We start from the raw sequence: 17,679 nt of genomic DNA on the forward strand, positions 1-17,679 counted from the left end.
TATGATATTTTTCACATGCAGTCAGTGTTGTAAGTATAGGACTAGGCACGATCACATTGGCCCCAGGGAAATGCACGAAGAGAATTAAGTAGTACATTTGCAAGAGAAGACCCCGCTTAGCAATCTGAAATGCAGAAATTGGATTATAGACAGGCAAATCAACAACAAAAGACACAGAAAGCATATCATAAATATTTGGAGGAATGGGCTATGAATAAGTTATACTGAAATCTCTATATTGGTTTCTTTGTCTTACCCTCTGCTTTATGAAGCTCTAGGGCCAGCTGATTCTTGGCCTCACTCTCCTCGCTGAGGCACTCCATTAGTTCCTGGTGCTGACTAACCACGTGGGCAGTTTCCCGATTTCGGCGGCTGAATTCTTCTTCAAATTGCACATGGTTCTCATGCATTTTCTCTAGCTAGAGGTAAACAATTTCCCCTAGCATCAGATCGTGGACGCACATGCAATGTAATAATACTACAGACATTTAAACAAAAAGCTTCTTAATTTTTTTATAACGTTTATACATTAAGGTCCAGGTTTTTAAGTTTCATTTTAGTACTAGGTTGACTTTGCTCAAAACACCTGGACATTCTGGTGACTCTCTGTACTCACATACCTGTATTTTTGCCACAAATCTTCCTTCGGCACATAGGTTTCCTTACTCTGCATAAAAAAAGATACCTCCCTGTTGGCTAAACTGCTCAGCTTGACACTTCTTGAGCCACTTGACATTCAGAGCATCCTTAAACTCTTCAAGAGACTCAGGCATATGTAATAGACAGTGACATCATCAGGTTTCCAAGGTATGGCCCCAGTTCTCTGAGACTATGTATCTTGCATTCCTACATGCAATGTCTCAAGTTCAAAGAAAATGACTAAGGCAGCCCCACTCCCATTTAGTTTATATTTAGCTTATCCAGGTGGACAGAACGTTTCACAGACGTAAGCAGAGTATGCTTGAATACAGCTGATGAAGGTGACCTAGAACGTAGATCTGCCATGACTTGGCCAGGTGCTTCAACCACAGTTAGCTACGTGCCAGAGGAACCAGCATCAGTACCCAAAAGTACAAAGTTAAGCACCTCATTCTGGGAGGTACTTCTAAGATGGTGAATATCTATCTCACACATACGCTTATCTCCGAGTTGCACAAAATACCTGACGAGAAGATGGAATTTCAGACAAATTCCTTCCCTTCACATTTTCTCTTAAATTAGGGGCTTCCTTACTCAACAAGCTAATTACTGTAGTACTAAATGCTATTCTCTAAATGCATACAGTACTCAAGACATCTACCTCAGAATTACAGCTTCTCCTCCTAAAGCTGAATGACTAGACACTGCAAGACTCAGTATGGAAATATTCAAATTCTTTTATGATATTGAATTCAGCTCCTTTTATCACAATTAAACAGTATATAATTATAAAGGATGTTTGGTTGCTGCTACCTACATACCCCCCAAATATTTTAACACAGGACTATGTTTTCTTCAACCTACTAATCAATGTTGAAGCATTGATGTGAGATGCAATAAAAACCTCGCAAAAACATTTAACTCTTGGTCTCCAGAAGTTACCAAATGCATCTAAAATCTACTGAAGGCAATCAACTTATAAGTTGTTAAAAGTCTCATTAATAAGAAATGATCAAATAAGGGCAAAATCTTCACTGTAAGAAGCAGGGGATGCATATGCCTCCCTATAATGATAACTTGTCATGCATTCACACAAAATCTATTTCTTTTTAGTAGCCTGTCCTCCAGGGTGCTAAATACATAAGCCTTAGAGCAGATTTCAGATTTTCAGTATAATTACACATCTATACAGATTAAAGAGTTTTACTTGTTCAGTTGATTCTGTAACCAGTTCCAGAAGTCTCTCCACTGCAGTGCGCAATCGATGACAAATTTTCTGTATCATTTCTTCATTTTCACATGCCAGTTCTGGCTTTGTAAAAACGCTTTCACATAAATACTGGCTCAACTCAGACCCCTCATCAGTCACTGGAGACAGCTGGTTGTGCTCTGTGAGAGTTTCATCAAGAGTTTCATCTACTGAAAACACACAAACTACTTAAAAGCACAGAAAAATTACACAGAATTGGCCACACAGATAACAACTGACATCAGACAGTGACATGGTTGGTCCTGAAGATGTATTACAAGGTAAAAACTTGTACACATCAATAACTCAATGTTGACATATCAAGACAGTCTTTCACAACGTTTGAAAATATTGTGCTATACATCAGGGCCTAAAATTGCATTCACTGAGTTCATCTCTCCTGCTCTATATAATCTATTCTGCCGTCTCCAGCAACATTTTAGTAGTTGCACTATTAAAAGAATTAAAATGAAAGAACACTGACAGCCACTATCTTAACCATGGAGCAACTTTGAAAGAAACACAGAAAACACTGCAACAAGAGATAACCCCTTTCTGAAACCCTCCACAGAAAAGGAAAAGAAAATATATTTTTCAAGAACATGAATTGATTACATCCAGTTGTACAGATTTATACTCACCTTTTTCTAGGTGATGCTTTTCTTTGGCTTTGAAATACTGCATGAATCCCATTTCTTCCATAATACTCTGATGTTCTCTAGAATCTCCACAAGCCAGACTGTCATCAAGGCAAAGACCAATCTTGCTACAGGTAAGGTCCTCAATAGCTATTGTGGCCTTCACCAACTCCGTAAGCAATTTCAAAACATGCTGGTAAGAATCCTGCAGCTTTTTCCTAGAACAAAAGCATATTGAACACTTGAAAAATCGCATGCACTCAATTCAAAAGACACTTTTAACCTACTGAAAAACTGACAGCCTAAAATGGATGTCTTGCCATAGTCTGACAGTTACCAGTGAAGATTATTTAGATGACTCAGAAAAAAACCAAGGTCAATTCACAGAGCAGGCTCAGCAAAAAAGCTCCGTCTTCTCCACAGGTAGATGGAGAGATCATACTACAGTCACAAGCAGCTCAGGCTTGCACATCTGTGGAAGCACCAGTAGGGAGAATGCACCTACTATGTGACATCAAAATAACTAGGGGTGTTCTGGCAGAGTAGACAACAAAAACTGTATTTATGAAAACACTTTATTTTTAAGAAAAACATTAAACCAGTTTCTGAAAGGTGAGAGAAGCAATTCTTCTAGAAGCTTACTCAGCATGATAGCTTCTCTAACCCACACATTCCAATGACAGATCACACCAGTCCACACTGCACTGAAAGGCTTCTGTGACCAAGAGGCTTTCTCCATTTACTAGCTTTTTCCAAGATTATAGATGGTGGAAACCCCAAAACACCAGTCTCCATCAGACCACAAGAAAAAAAAAGAAAAAGAAAAAAATAATCTTGCTCTCCATATCAAGACAGGTTGGTAATTTAAAAAAAAAAACAAACCACCACCTCAAAACCCCCTTGCAAATAAAACCATCATCCTACACTATTAATTTGAGCTGGCTTAATTTTGCCTAGTTATTGATTTCTTTATGAAAAGTGAGAAAAGCAGCAAAGGAAAACACAACTACTAATCATTATGTAACCCAAGACAGACAAACCTTTCATCCTTGGATTGCTCAATATCAGCTCTCAACATGGCTATTAAATTCCCTCCTTCTTCGTTTTCTCTGTCTCGCCGCTGAAGAAGTGTCTCCAGTTCAGAGTTGGTCTCCTCTATTTCATGGTTTAAAGACTCCACTTTCTTTTCCAGCTGTGCAAAATACAGTAACAATGCAAAGTCAATCATTTTGCCTAAACTAGGAACTTCACCTAATGATCTTATCTCCTTTATCACTTTCATATTTATCATTGTCTGCTGTTATGGAAATTTGCTTCTACAAATACTAGAAATGAAGGACAGCAGAAAGCCTAAAAATGAATTATTATTTTTTTAATTCTCCTTTTCTGATGTTGGTTTTGCTTCAGGGAGCTGCCTCACTTGCATTCACTCAGTGCGTACAAGCAATGCAAAAAAATTGTAAAAACTTCATGTCATACTTTAGTTTGCTCTTAGTTTGCTTTCATTGTTATGCTTCAAAGACACAAAGCAATGTCCTAGCACAGATTTTGACACTGTACCACAGAAACCTGAACAGCAACCTGATCCAGTATCAGTGCCAGCTAATTTTCTTCTTTGCTTTGTAAGCCCTGCCTGAAAACAAGTTTCTAGATAACTGCCTTCTCACCTCATATTTATATTTTCAGATGACACCTCTATCCCATTAAAATATATAAATATATGTATATATCCTCCGCGACCTTCTTTTGCTGCCAAACAGTTCGGTACTATTTTGTTATAAACTTTGTCTCTTAATTAAGCCAACAAATTAGTCAAAGCATCTGTTTGGGAAGAAACTCTGCAAGGAAAGAAAAGCATTCTACTCCCACACCAAGTTGCTCACCCCTCATCACATCCTGCATGAACAGCAGGAAACAATAATACATTTCTTCTAGTAGGGGAAATTCTTAGTGTTACTCTCCATTTTTCCACTGAACATAAAGGCCTAACAGAACAGTCTAATATACCAAATTTACATTTTGGTCAGAGCTTTCTGAATGGTGAGATAAGACGTTAATGTATTATTTCATTGTATCTTCTATTTTGAAAACTCAAAGCTATTATTTTAACGATTGAAAAAGAACTTGATGTTTCTAAACTTCTTAATTAACACAGATGCCTTTTCGAAGCTGTTTATAATGCTTTCTGGGTAAACTAGATTCAACTTAGATATATGCTTTACAGGAGGCATAAAGTTGGGCAAACTAAGATTATCTTTGCTACTTGTGGATCCACACTTCCCATTTGCCTGTCACTTCCTCTAAGTTACAGGTCAGCTGGTCTAACAAAAGCTACTAGAGCACATGGAAAAAAATAAATTGACACAGATGGCATCAATATACAGACCACAAAAAGGTAAGCATCCAGCATTCTCTTATAAAGCAGCATTAATCTCCCTGAGAAATGGCCGAAGACTCATTTTCAAGCTGATCCCCAGTTTCAATTTCCATGTTACTGCTGCAGCACTCCAACTCAGAGACAGAGCCCATCATAGATTACACCTCGAAAACTAGTGATCAAAAGAATGATACACAGGTCCCCTACATAAATCTTGAGAAAGCTGTGAGCACTGTGCTAAAATAAAATCACAAAACCACATACATTTAAAATCTAGGTTTAATTTTCCACGCACCTGGATAATTATTGCTGCTTTTTCCTGCAGCTGGGCTGATAACATCTCCTGTTCCTTTTGGTGAGCAGCTAGTGCTTTCTCCCTGTCCTGAAGCAACATCTGCTCCTTGTCACGTAGTGATGCTTTTTTTTCAGCTTCAAATTCATCCTACATAAGTCACATATACTTTGATTTACAGAGAAACAACCCCCAAAAAACCCACAACCAACCTCCCCCATGCATTTTTTCCTCTTCCAATGTGCACAGTTAACACCCCCAAATCAACAAAATTATGCAGAAACTATAATTTAAAAACAGTTAGGTAGGTACAAGAACTATCTGAATGCGCTCACTGAGACCTGGGTCACTTCAGACTGCTGAGATAGCGATGAGGAACAGAAAACAGGTAAGTCAAGAGAGAGATGGACAGAAGCCACTTTAGAGCAACTGCAAGTAGTACAACATGCATAGTACTCAGTTTCACATAGGAGGAATGATTTACCCGAACAGAACTAAAATCTACAAGGTAGATTTACATGGCTAAATGATCTAGAAGCTATTAAAGCAGATCTCACCTTTAAGTGCTCTAAAGCACTCTAAAGGAAGGGATTATTAGACATCCCCCACTCCTGCATCAGCAAATAAGGGAGGTGAAAGAAGGTCCTGGGATACCTTCCCAAAAACACTAAAAAGAACCCTGATTAGTAATTATTTCTGCAACACCAGAACCGAGAAATTATCTAAATCACAGTATAAAAAAAACTTGTGCAATTTGACTTATGAACACCGATATGCTCCAAGGTGATAGGTGCCTTTTTTTTTTTTTTTCCCATTGGTAAGTTAACAGCTTTTCCCCAGGTCATGAAATAAGACTTCAGAGCAGAACATTGGCAGCCCTTGCACTGAGCTCTCAAACAGCAGAGTGCTTAGCAGTTAGCAAGATCAAATGAACAGACACAACAAGTATGAGGACTTTCCTTAACCAGTACAGAAAACTTGTTGACAAAGTCTCTGAAACAGCCTGCCTATTCTTCTCAGAAGCAATGCATTCACTAAAAGAGCATGTCAGACTGCAAAGGGGAACTCTGAATGCCTAAAACCTGCTAGGGGAGGCAGAGGGGAAGAAAGCAACAAAACTGGCTGGTATGAAGACAACCACATAATTGATCACGGGGGAAGCAGGCAGGGGAAGGCTCATTGTAAAAACCTGTAGCAGACCAGGACACAGCTCAGCCTGACATTGCAAAGAGATCCAGTCAGTCTCTCCTGGGACAAAACACTGGTCATCAAGTTAATGAAGAGGGGAGAAAAAAAAAAAAAAAAATAAAGACAGCCGTACTAGCTATAGAATTACCCCTGGCAAAATTTCAGTTGAAAGAGAAGTTTCCAGTGTTCCAAATGCTAACTAAAGTACCTAGGCAGCACAAGAGAGAGAAAAAAAGAGGAATCACTTCTGGGGTGTATGCATAACAGCCAGTCCAGTCCCAGCTTCTGTGGACTGAAGGCTAGGGTTCAGCTGAGGACACCAATGCCAAATATACCTCCAGCAGCTTTTCAGGATATATTTGTGTCCTGTTTCAAAAGACAGCTGCACCATACAGAGAGAGGTCAAAGAATGACCAGGAGTCCACAAAAGGCCAGGGGCAGGAAACAGAAATTTTCTGCACATCTGCAGCATCCACTTTTAGAGGTTTGTGCAAGTTTTCGGAACCCGAGTCCCATCTCAGGTTGGAGCACTGACAGGAACAGTAAAGATCTGTTGAATTCTTTCAAAGAGAAGCAAATAGATTACATTGTGAAGCAAGGAAGAGATCTAACTCAGGTTGTCATCTGAGAGTCATACAGCTGAAGAACAAAAATGCATGTTCTTTTTCAGCAAAACACGCTACCAGTGTGAACTCTGAAGTTCACTTTAATCAGACACTACCTTCAGCTGTGCAATCTGCTGTTCAAGCAGTACCTCCGACTGACACTTTAGCAGCTCAATCTCTTCCTGGAACTGAAGCTGCTGCTTCAATTTTACCTCCTCAAATTGAGTCAGAAGAGCTGTTCGTGCAGTTTCTACTTCAGAGGCCAATGCAGAAGCATACATCTGCAGACAAGTAAGTAATATAAAACATTTTAGCCATAGTGTTATAATTAAGGTAAAACTAAAACCAAACGCAAACCAAACCATCAAACTCTCAAGACTATTTTCACTATAGTTCTCTCCAATCCTCAAGGTCATACAGAGCTGCTATTTATCATCATGCTGACTATAGAAGAAAGCAAGTTGATAAAAACAGGTAGGAAGCAACCAGGCATTAGGTGCCAAGTATCTCCTGTATTCATGAGACCATTAGGTCAGACTAGCAAAGCACTCCCTACTTGTTCTTTCCAACAGACACTTCCCTAAGAGAAATTCAAAGAAATAAGCAAGAAATAGGGGGAAAGAAACACAGGGAGAGTGTATTTCGTTAAAATGTGATTTCTCTTGTTCATATGGGATTAAGCATTACACAGCTATATTTAGTGCATTATCCTATGGAATACAACAAAGAAGTCCACCAAAAATATCACAGAAAGGTTCGGGGTTTTATTTGTGCATTTGTGTTTTTTTCTATTATCCTCTTTAACAGTCACTGCAGTCATCAGAGTGAAATCCTGTTTCTGGATTAAAGGGCTTAAAAATTTAATAATCATGAAAGCTTCCCAGAACACAAACAAAACTACCTTCCCAGGCAAGCTATTCTTCCAAAAGTCAGGAGAGTTTGCTATGCACTCCAGCCAACTGGAAATCATTACCAGCTCTAAGGCCTGATACTCCAAAAGAACGCAGGAGATAGTATTACCTGGTGCACCTCACAAAAAACATTTAGCATTTAGGTTTGAGGCAAAGGCGCACCAGAGATGAGGGAGTCATTTGGCACACCATCCAATTTTCAAATTATTAAGTAAAATATTCTGACCTCTTGCTCACGTTCATGCTGTACTTTTAGTTTCGCCAGTTGTTCTTCCAGTTCCCTGCAGTATTCTTCCTTATGTTTCTTAATTTCTGCCTCACGAAGATCCTGAACCTCTTGGAGTGCTTTTCTATGCTTTTCCTCCATATCCAATACTTCCTTATGCAATATGTCCAGGGCCAGACGTTTTTCTTCTTCCAGCAACCTCCTTTGATTTTGAAGAGCTGTGTTCAAATCATCCTGTTTAAGCGTTAATTAAGAAAGGGGAGAAATAAGTAAATACAAATACCTTTGTAACCCACTGAAAAAGTCCACGTCATGCTGTATTAAAGCTTTTTAAGTAAACAGGAACAATATTTCCTCACGAATAATAAGCACACTTACATATCATTGAAATTTAAATTATATTTTGTATCTAGTAGAAGCTTTGTAAATCCCCTACTTATTCGTCTATCCACAAGGCCACTCCCCATCAGCACTATCTTCAACTTTTTTCTTTTTGAAGTTCTTTACAATCGAAAACAACTGAAATGCAGATTTAAGATCAGGCAACAAAGATAGGACAGAAGAAAAAAAATACCTACCTTTTTCCCCACAGGACCTTACTCTTAGCCTTTGTGGGCAAAAATCAACACATAATCATAACTTTGGGAACAGGCATGGTGACAGACAAGTCTGAAAAAAACAGTGCATCCCTCTCTGGAAGGCTCTGAAGTTTTACCAATGAGCTAAGCCTTCTTACCTCTTTGACTCAGAAAAGCCTCGGGATCATTTTTTGCCCATCTGATCTCTAAGAGAGCTCGAACTTCTTGCTCCATCAAGAGTAAAGCTACTGACTTCTGCTAAAGGCCCTAAGACAAGATATGCTCATCCCAAAATCCCATCTGGGACCTTTAGAGTTACCTTTCTTCTATTCCTCTAGAGACTGTGCTACTTAGGGATGGCATTTAGATTCCTAAAGATGTAGCTTAACCTATAGAATTACGTTTGCTTTGTTCTGATCACTTCTGAAGAATAACACAGTTAACCATCTAGGCAGAGAAGCTCCGAGTCACAAAATGAAGACCCTCCAATCCAAATTATGTTAAAAATATTTACCTCATTTGTACCTTTTCCACACATTAAGATAGAAAACTCATTAGTCTAAGCATCCGTGGGGAGGGAGCAACAGACAGACTTAATTTTCAGCTTCACAACAGTTTCCTATTTCGGTTCACAATATGGTCACACACAAGTGTTAGAGCTGGCACAAAGAAGGTTGTAGATATACACCCCAAGAACAAAGGAGAACGTGATCTCACATAACGTACCACGAAATTTCACCTTCTGCGCAAGTTTTCTTTCTGACTCACCTTATGAGCTTCTTCTGCTTCAGCAGCTACGGCTTTAAGTTTTTCCATATGAGCAGTAGCTAGCTCAATTTTCAAATTATTTTGGGAAAGCCGAAGTTCTTCGGCATGCTTTAATTTTAACATCTCTATCTCCTGAACCAAGCGCGCTTGATCCATTTTGTCCTTTTCATGGAGCTGTTCTTTGTGCTGCAGCTGTAGCTTCTCAAGAGCCTGACTGTGTTCATCTCTTATATTCTGAATTTCAGATAGGTAGGACGACTCCAAAGAATCCAGATTTGATAAGTGTTTAGCCTCCAACTCATCAATCTGTGCCTGATGCTTTGTCTGTAGTTCAGCAACACAAGCTTCAAGTTGAATCTGATGCTTACTTTCTAGTGTAGATTTAAGTGTCTCAATTTCAGCTTGGTGCTTTGTCTGAAACTCAGCTGTAAGAGACAAAATTTGCTGCTTATGCTTCTCCTGTAACTGTTGACTTTGGACTTCCAGTTCATCAATGTGTTTCTTCTTCAGTTCTTGAAGAAGAACCTCTTGCTCAGTTGTGAATTTCTGAGTCATAGCTTTGTGTTCCTCCATAAACCTATATTATTTCCAAGAAAGTTCAGAGAATATTGTCAAAAAGGCACTGTTTGTTTTTTTTAAAAATTGAACTAATAAATGAAAAATCAAAGAAAAATAAGTAGGCTTTACTTAACCTCCACAAATTTTACTTTATGTTTCAAAATATGCAACTCACTCAAAGCAAGCCTCAACAATTATTTCAAAGTTACATACTTAAAAGTTTATGCAATGTCACTTGGTAGTATCTGGTCATTACTAGGTAGACTGGCATCCCTATTAAATTACTAACACAGAGCAACATACAAACACTCTTCACTGAGAAAATACTGCCATATGAAAGCATCTAGGACATGGTATATACGTTGTCTACATCTCAAATGTGATGTCTGCACGTAAAACTACCATAAGAAATGTCTCTAACAATGTCTGGTTAAGACAAAAAAAACCACTGTGGAAGTCTATGTGTGATATTTGAGGGCTCCTTCAAACTCATCTCAGCTCTCCGAGTTCTGCTTAAAGCTTGATGCAAAGATTTAGTACGACATGCTGCAATTTACTGTAATCATTAACTATAGTATTTCTGGATACAGACACCAATAATTAAAAAGTGACTGGTTACTTAAAAGCTAAGTTCCTGCTTTCAGTGTTTTCTTACTGTATTTGTTTCCCCAATCTTGTTCTGCGAGTGTATGTTTCTGGAGGAAAGAAGGGATAAATCTGAAGGAATGCATGCAAATACAAGCTTGTAGTTATTTCTTTTAACACACTTAAAACAATGGGGGTAGGAAGGGAGGAAAAATTGAGCAGTTACAGCCTTCATGTCTAACCAGAACTGAAAAATACCATATGCAGCCCATCAACCTTAGCATTCAGTGGTTAACACAGGCTTTATTCACCAGGAAAAACTTACTTAAATTCATTTGAATCATTTGAAAACATTTAGAGAATTTTTCCACTTACATGTCCCATAATATTCCTCTCCTCCAAGGCTAGGAATACAACACGCAACTGAAAATCGTATACTAACTGCAACAGACAGTACTTGACTATGCTTCATTTGATTTGCTAGACTAGATTAAACGCATTTACATGAAGCAAAATTCTATCGTAAGTCATAACGGACAGTATTACTGTTCCTTGGGAGAGTAAGCATTACATATATAACTTAGCTGGTGCCATCAAGTGACAAACTTACATCACTACCACTCATTAAGTTTAAAATAAGAAAAAGCAACAATAACAACGAACTAGTAAGTGAAAAGTGCTCACATACTCAGGGACTTACTTGTTTTGAGCTTCCATAAGTTTCAGTGCACATTCTTCCTGCAGACAGAGCGTGGCCTTTTCCATTTCTTTTGCCATGAGTGCTTTAGCTGCCTGCAGGTCAGTGTCATACTGCTCCTGAGATTTCTGCATAGCCTGTGCACTTGCAAGGCTGTCCTCTAGCTGCTGCAAACTGTTTTGCTGCTCTTTTACCAGCTTCTCCAACTCTAGAATTTTGGCAGCTTGGTGATCTTGAAGTTGATTCATTTCAGCTTCACGAATTTCAAACTCTTTTTGTAAATTCTGCTTTTCACATTCTGCTCTGTTTTGCAGTTCCATACGCAACAATGATAACTTTTCTTCTGCTTGGATTCTCTGGTCCTCGCTTTCACATTTCCATTTCTTCTCCTTTTCTTTGTACACAGCCTCTATTTTCTGGACTTCTTCTCTGGCCTCCCTTAATTTTTTCTTGTGATCCTCAGCAATTGTATATTTCACCTGTAAACACAGTTATTAAAAAAAATACATAAAATAGCAAAACCAAACTGAAGTGTCTGAAGTGAACATTCTCAGGCATTTAAGGTCTTGGAGAGATTTAATTCCTCCAGTGAAGTCACCCTTCCAAATAAAAGTAAGGCTGAAATATCAGTTTATAGGTAGCTCAATTTAATTCATTATTAAGAATTAATTGGGGTAAGGAAGATAGGAAAAAAATAAGGCAAAATTCTAGCATGAATATGGTACTCTGCAGTTTTCTCTTGAAGCTGCTTTTCCTCATTTCAGGAGTTCAGCTTATAGAGCTATGGGCACCTTCAGTATTTATATAGGGCATGATTGAAAATCTCTTAAACCTCTCCTCTCTTTACACATTCCAGTGGCATTTCATATGCAGGGTCCATGACAAGGACAGTATTCATACATAGCATACAAGACAACATAAAAAGCACATAGCTTAAAAACAGAAGCCAAAGTACCAAACGGTTTCACCAGCTCAGTGAAAAAAGGCAAAGCTTCTAAAAATACACTAGAGGCAAACAGGTAAACAAATAAATAGTAAACTAAGGAAACAACAGGGTCATCTCTTAAAAAAAAAAAAAAAGCTAAGACATAATATAGGAGCATCAGTATGATATATACTCTTCAGTTTTCACTTGGAAGGTTTGTTTTGAACAAAAAATTAAAGCATTCATTTATGCTGCAACCTAAATAAAGAAGCACAAAAGAAAGGCAAAAAACCCTAGTGCCTGTGCTGGGCACCGGTGCGGCTGCCCCTCGAGCCCTGGGTGCAGCTTCGGGCCCCTCACGTCAGCAGGGACGCGGAGGGGCTGGAGTGTTGTCCGGAGCTGGGCTGGGGCACAAGGCTGATGGGGGGCACTGGGGGGGGTCAGCCTGGAGAAGGGGTGGCTCAGGGGGGCCCTGATCGCTCCCTGCAGCTGCCTGACAGGGGCTGTGGGCACGGGGGGTCGGTCCCTTCTCCCAGGGAACAAGCGACAGGACAAGGGGAAACGGCCTCAAGTTGCGCCAGGGGAGGTTTAGGTTGGGTGTGAGGGAACATTTCTCCACCAAAAGGGCGGTGAAGCCCTGGGACAGGCTGCCCAGGGGGGGGTGTGGGGTCACCATCCCTGGAGGGGTTTAAAAAAAAAACCAACCCACACATATGCGACGCTTCAGGACATGGTTTAGTGGTGAGCTTGGCAGTCCCGTGTTGATGGTTGGACCTGACGATCTCAAAAGGTCTTTGCCAACCTCCATGATTCTAAGATTAACACACAATCCATGAAAACTTTTGCAGGAGGCACTGGAAATAGAGGGGCAATTGAGGAAATTTACTCCATTTCTGAGAGCCAAGAGACCAGAAGGCAAACAACATATGTATTTCCAAACAGAGGATCAGCATGTAGGACAGGCTCATTTCAAGCAGCACATTCTGTAGGTACTTATCTTTTACCCTGCCAGCAGCACCACAAACCAGATACTGCAGGTGGTAGGAGTAAAGCAGTAGTACTGAAAGCTTCACTACTGGAAGCTTCAGCTGAGTCCCCTTGTTATCTACAGCCTGTAACTGTTTTCTCTGGCCTGCTCCATCAGTTTTGAAATCGTGAAAAGAATATACATACCCATCTCTCTTTAAAAAGAGAGGAAAGGAGGGAGGGTTCATCCATCTAATTCTCATAAGCATTCAAATATGGGGACAAATTAAGCAATTAATTAACATCCAATCTAAGTTTACCCTCTAATGGGACAGCTGATTTAACAGGTAAGAGTGAAGGTGCCAAGGAAGAGTCTCTAAACTCCCAGACTTTGACAGTGAAAGTACGAGTGCTACACCAAAGCAAAGCAAAAGCAGAAATCTGTTGTCCAACTCTCTCTTCCTCCCTCAAAAAACAGTCTCAAAAAAAATATTTCTGCTTATTTGCTTCAAAATAGAGTATTAACAAAAGCAGAAATTTCTTAAAGGGGACGTGTTCAGCAGAGGGGCCTTTTCCATCCACAGTGCTTTCTGCTGAATTCTCCATTACCACATGACACACCACGGTGTGCAAGCGCACCCTGTTACTTTTCCACCAGGACACTATTATGTGCTGCAGGAAGATGTTCCGAATAAGGATCTTTTGTACGTGCCTGTGTTAAGAGTAGTTTACATATGCTTGACCTACGTCAATATAAAAGGTGGACTGGACCAACCCTTGAAGCACCTGCCTTCCCACACTATCTGTGCTCTTAAAGAAAAGTTCATCTGCAGAGAAACTAAGCGTTTAACATTAAAGTGCTCTGAACTTCAGACTCCTATTCCAGTATTTGTGTGTATCACACAAGTCCATTTAAAGCTGAAGCTACTATCACTAAACTAGGTACACTGAAAGGGAAGTGCCGTTTCCATCTCCCTTGGCCTTCCCAATTCTATACAAAACAGTACTGTAATATGAATTACCTTTTCCATTTCCTCTTTCAGATGCTTTTCGTTCTGCACAGAAAAATCTTTTTGTTTAGTAATCTCTTCCTTTAAGTGCTTTATTTCTTCCAAAAGTTCTGCAATACGCTGTTTCTCAGAGTTGAGAAGAGAGAGCCTAGCTTTGTGCTCTTCCTCCAGCACAGACACTCGCTCAGCCACCTCCATTTCAACTTGACGTGCTGCTTCTTGAGCAGTTTGTAGGCGCAATTTGGTGATTTCTGGAAAGAAGCAAAAACCCCAAACCAAACAATAAAATGACGTTCCAGAACTTATTTTATTTTAAAAGGTCCAATTAGTCCACAGAAATAAATCTTAATGTTGCCAGCCATTCAGTTTATCAGTAGCCATGCTAACCACAGGCCAACAAGAATCCCTCCTCAGGATGATTTTGTACTCTGTTCTGCTTTATCACTGCCTTTGAAATTTTTCAGTTTCAACACACAAAGAACAACAGGGACAGATCATGAAACCTGTGGCAGGACCTCCCTCCTAACAGCAACAGCCACAGGAGCTGACTTTCTTTTTGGACAAGTAATGGCAGATTTATGGAAGTTTTATCTTCTCTTTTGCACGTGCTATTTACATAAGGCACTTCCCCAAAAAGCAGACGGGAAAAATCTCTATTCTAATTTAAGCTTTTAAATTTTTAAGTTTTGATATACTCGTCTAGTATTTAAAAATAAATAAATAAAGATAAGAAATATAACAGCAAATTAAAGAAGTCATACTGATCCTTTTAACTGACATACACTGGAATATAGTTATAGCCATGTGTGTTATGTGGCTAACTGCAAGTTATGGATTATAAACTGAAATGTTTGCGTATCACACTATGCTTCTAGAAAGAGGCTGCAGACAGAAGAACTGCCACAATCCCCGACCTGCACCTCAACAATATATGCATTTCATATTCAACCAGTACAAGGCAGTATATCTCTATAAATTACAATTCCAAGACAAGCAGCAACTGTTAAACTGCATAAAGCCATGGTCACATAGGAAGTCTCACTAAATTTAGCCTTAAAAGGAACTTTAACCTGAACTCCACAGTAAAAGATATCTATTACAAATTCTGTTCCCCATAAATACTTTCTTCTCTGTTCACAAAGTTCATCCCAACATGTATGCCAACTAGGGGAAAACACACAAAGAAAAAGCAATAAGCAGAGCAGTGTCAAACCAACAAAAGGAACACAGGCAAAAAAGGTATTGAACATAGAACAGAAGTGCATCTACTCTATGGAATAAACCGAGAACTGGCCTGTTTCATGCAAATACAAGAGACATTTATCATAGCTGACAACAACACTAAGAAATTTTCAAGTAAATATTAATGCAGGAATTGACAGTGCCCTCCTAGGCATCAAAAATAGAAACCTGAACAACTCCTTTTAGCAACTGCTCCACAGTTGTAGTAGGTTTTACTACAGATCAATCAACTTCAGGTCACCACATCTGGAATTGTAACTCAACATGCCCATAGAAGTCAAAAAGTGCTCAGTGCCAGGGATTAATGTGTAAAATGCTCCCTATAGTTTAAACCAATAACAAATTGAAAACTTCTTCAGATCAGCCTTTCTATAGAAAAATATAAGCCACACAAGCAGCTTACTGTTTTACTTCCCAGTCTGCCAGATCATCTTACCTTTAATATGTTCTTCTGAAAGCTGGGCACGGAGGTGCTCAAGTTCTAAACAATGCTTTCTTTTAATTTCTTCAGTTTCTGTGATAAATTTGTCTGACAGATCCATCTTCATTTTCATTAGATCCTCTTTATATTGAAGTGCAAGGGAAAATCTTAAGGAATCTAATTCATGCCTGTGCTGTTCTTTAAGTTGCACCTGCAAACAGGCGAGTTCTTCCTACGTAAGAAATGGGTTAGAGAAACATCTTCAGCTTTGAAGAAACCACTATGAGAATCTTTCAATAAAAGCACTACATGAATTGCACTATAAAGCACCCGTTTGACACTTACATATCTGGTTTCCAAAAACCCTACTGGTTTTGTGCCATTCTTGCCACTCCGTCTGCTACCAGAGCAGCAGAGCCCCTTAAGATCTTACAAAACACTGTTTCATCTGTTCTGCTAGTCTGAGAACTATTTAAAGTTGATAATTTACAATATACTTGTCAGAAATTATTAAGCCTTAATAAATGTCTCAAATTAACTCTTTACTAAGAGCTAAGGAATCAGACACCCATTTACATATAGGTCATGTAAAGAACAGTAGAACTTTAATATATAAAAAATCCTACCTGATGTTGTTCCAGCTGTTGATTTAGCTGACCAAGCATATCCTTTCTCTCACCCTCAGCAGTCTCTTCAAAAACTGTGACAAAACTGGGAAAAGGGTTTCAAAGTTTAAGAACATAACACGTCAAAAATTAAGTTACATGAACTTGCTGACTTATGATGTAATACTGAAAGTAGGCACAGAGCAACTGTAACAACTGCACAGGACTGCAAACTCATGACTTCCATTGCTGGGTTTCTAACTACAGATTAGCTAATGGTCAGTCCCAATATATTTAGAAGCTAGCATCATTTTTTATAACAAAAGAAAAAGCAGCATGCTTGTCATAACATGACATGAAAGGAAAAAGAATGGATCACCTGGTGTCCCCTGCTTGATCTTGATTCACTTCCAACTCCGACAGTGAATATTCCTTCAGTTCTTGCAGTCTCTGATGCAGCAAAGTCAATTCCTCCCTGTAGTTTTCTTCAGCAACTCTTAACTTCTTTTCAAAGTAAAGTCTCAGTTGTTCCAATTCAGTTTCATGTTCACTTTTTCTTTGCTGACGCTGCTGTTCAAATTCTTGTTTTAAACGCTCTATTTCTTCCACCTGTGATGCACGAGCCAGGAGCTGCTCTTTTAGCTCTGGAATGGAGGCAAAACCAACACAAGTCCTCAGAAGTACATATCTTTAGTCTAAGCCATTCTGTGAAGATCAGCCTCATTTTTATTGTTGAGATAGCAGTAAAATGTTCTCCCAGAAGCTACATAAGAAAACAAACCTGAAAGATGAAACTTTCCTTCCTTCAAAGACTGTAAAACCATGCTTTCCATTTACACTGCAATCAGAGAAACCATTCTCATCACCACAATCAAAATTACTGTCAGACTGTTAGCTCTCCTTGTTTCCTTGTGCTTCAGGTCTAAGCTAGTAACATGCAAAGTCCTGCAATATTGCTTGATCTTCATCCCTGCTCATTGTAGCAACCAGCGGCCATAGTTTTGCCAAGAATATTTCATTTGCTCCAGGGAAAACTATCCAACAAATAAAAACAACTTTAGCACAAACTATGCAGAAAAACAAAATCACAAGAAAGGAAAAAGAAAATCAATTCTTGGTTATGTTAGTGATGGTTCAGGTATCCATTAGCTCAAGCAGAGATTAAATTCATTGGATTGAAAAGAACCATCCAACCAAAG

At 39.1% G+C, this 17,679-nt stretch overlaps 1 protein-coding gene across 15 annotated transcripts in view; it reads right to left on the reverse strand.

Annotated features, from left to right (window-relative positions):
• The window catches only part of PCNT (pericentrin), a 91,714-nt gene that overhangs the window by 48,663 nt on the left and 25,372 nt on the right, over positions 1-17,679 (reverse strand). For 14 of the 15 annotated variants that reach the window (XM_055811592.1, XM_055811591.1, XM_055811590.1 and 11 more), the window contains 13 exons: positions 16,860-17,124; positions 16,502-16,586; positions 15,891-16,107; positions 14,225-14,463; positions 11,315-11,790; positions 9,472-10,048; positions 8,126-8,359; positions 7,105-7,269; positions 5,199-5,345; positions 3,567-3,718; positions 2,530-2,744; positions 1,847-2,058; positions 257-419 (listed from right to left, as the gene is read on the reverse strand). In XM_055811592.1, coding sequence (XP_055667567.1) covers positions 257-419; positions 1,847-2,058; positions 2,530-2,744; positions 3,567-3,718; positions 5,199-5,345; positions 7,105-7,269; positions 8,126-8,359; positions 9,472-10,048; positions 11,315-11,790; positions 14,225-14,463; positions 15,891-16,107; positions 16,502-16,586; positions 16,860-17,124 — 3,147 coding nt within the window. The remainder of the gene's footprint in view (positions 1-256; positions 420-1,846; positions 2,059-2,529; positions 2,745-3,566; positions 3,719-5,198; positions 5,346-7,104; positions 7,270-8,125; positions 8,360-9,471; positions 10,049-11,314; positions 11,791-14,224; positions 14,464-15,890; positions 16,108-16,501; positions 16,587-16,859; positions 17,125-17,679) is intronic. The other variant, XM_055811580.1, reaches the window with a different exon arrangement.

This window comes from Falco peregrinus, chromosome 8, assembly GCF_023634155.1.
Source record: "Falco peregrinus isolate bFalPer1 chromosome 8, bFalPer1.pri, whole genome shotgun sequence".
NCBI lineage: Eukaryota > Metazoa > Chordata > Aves > Falconiformes > Falconidae > Falco > Falco peregrinus.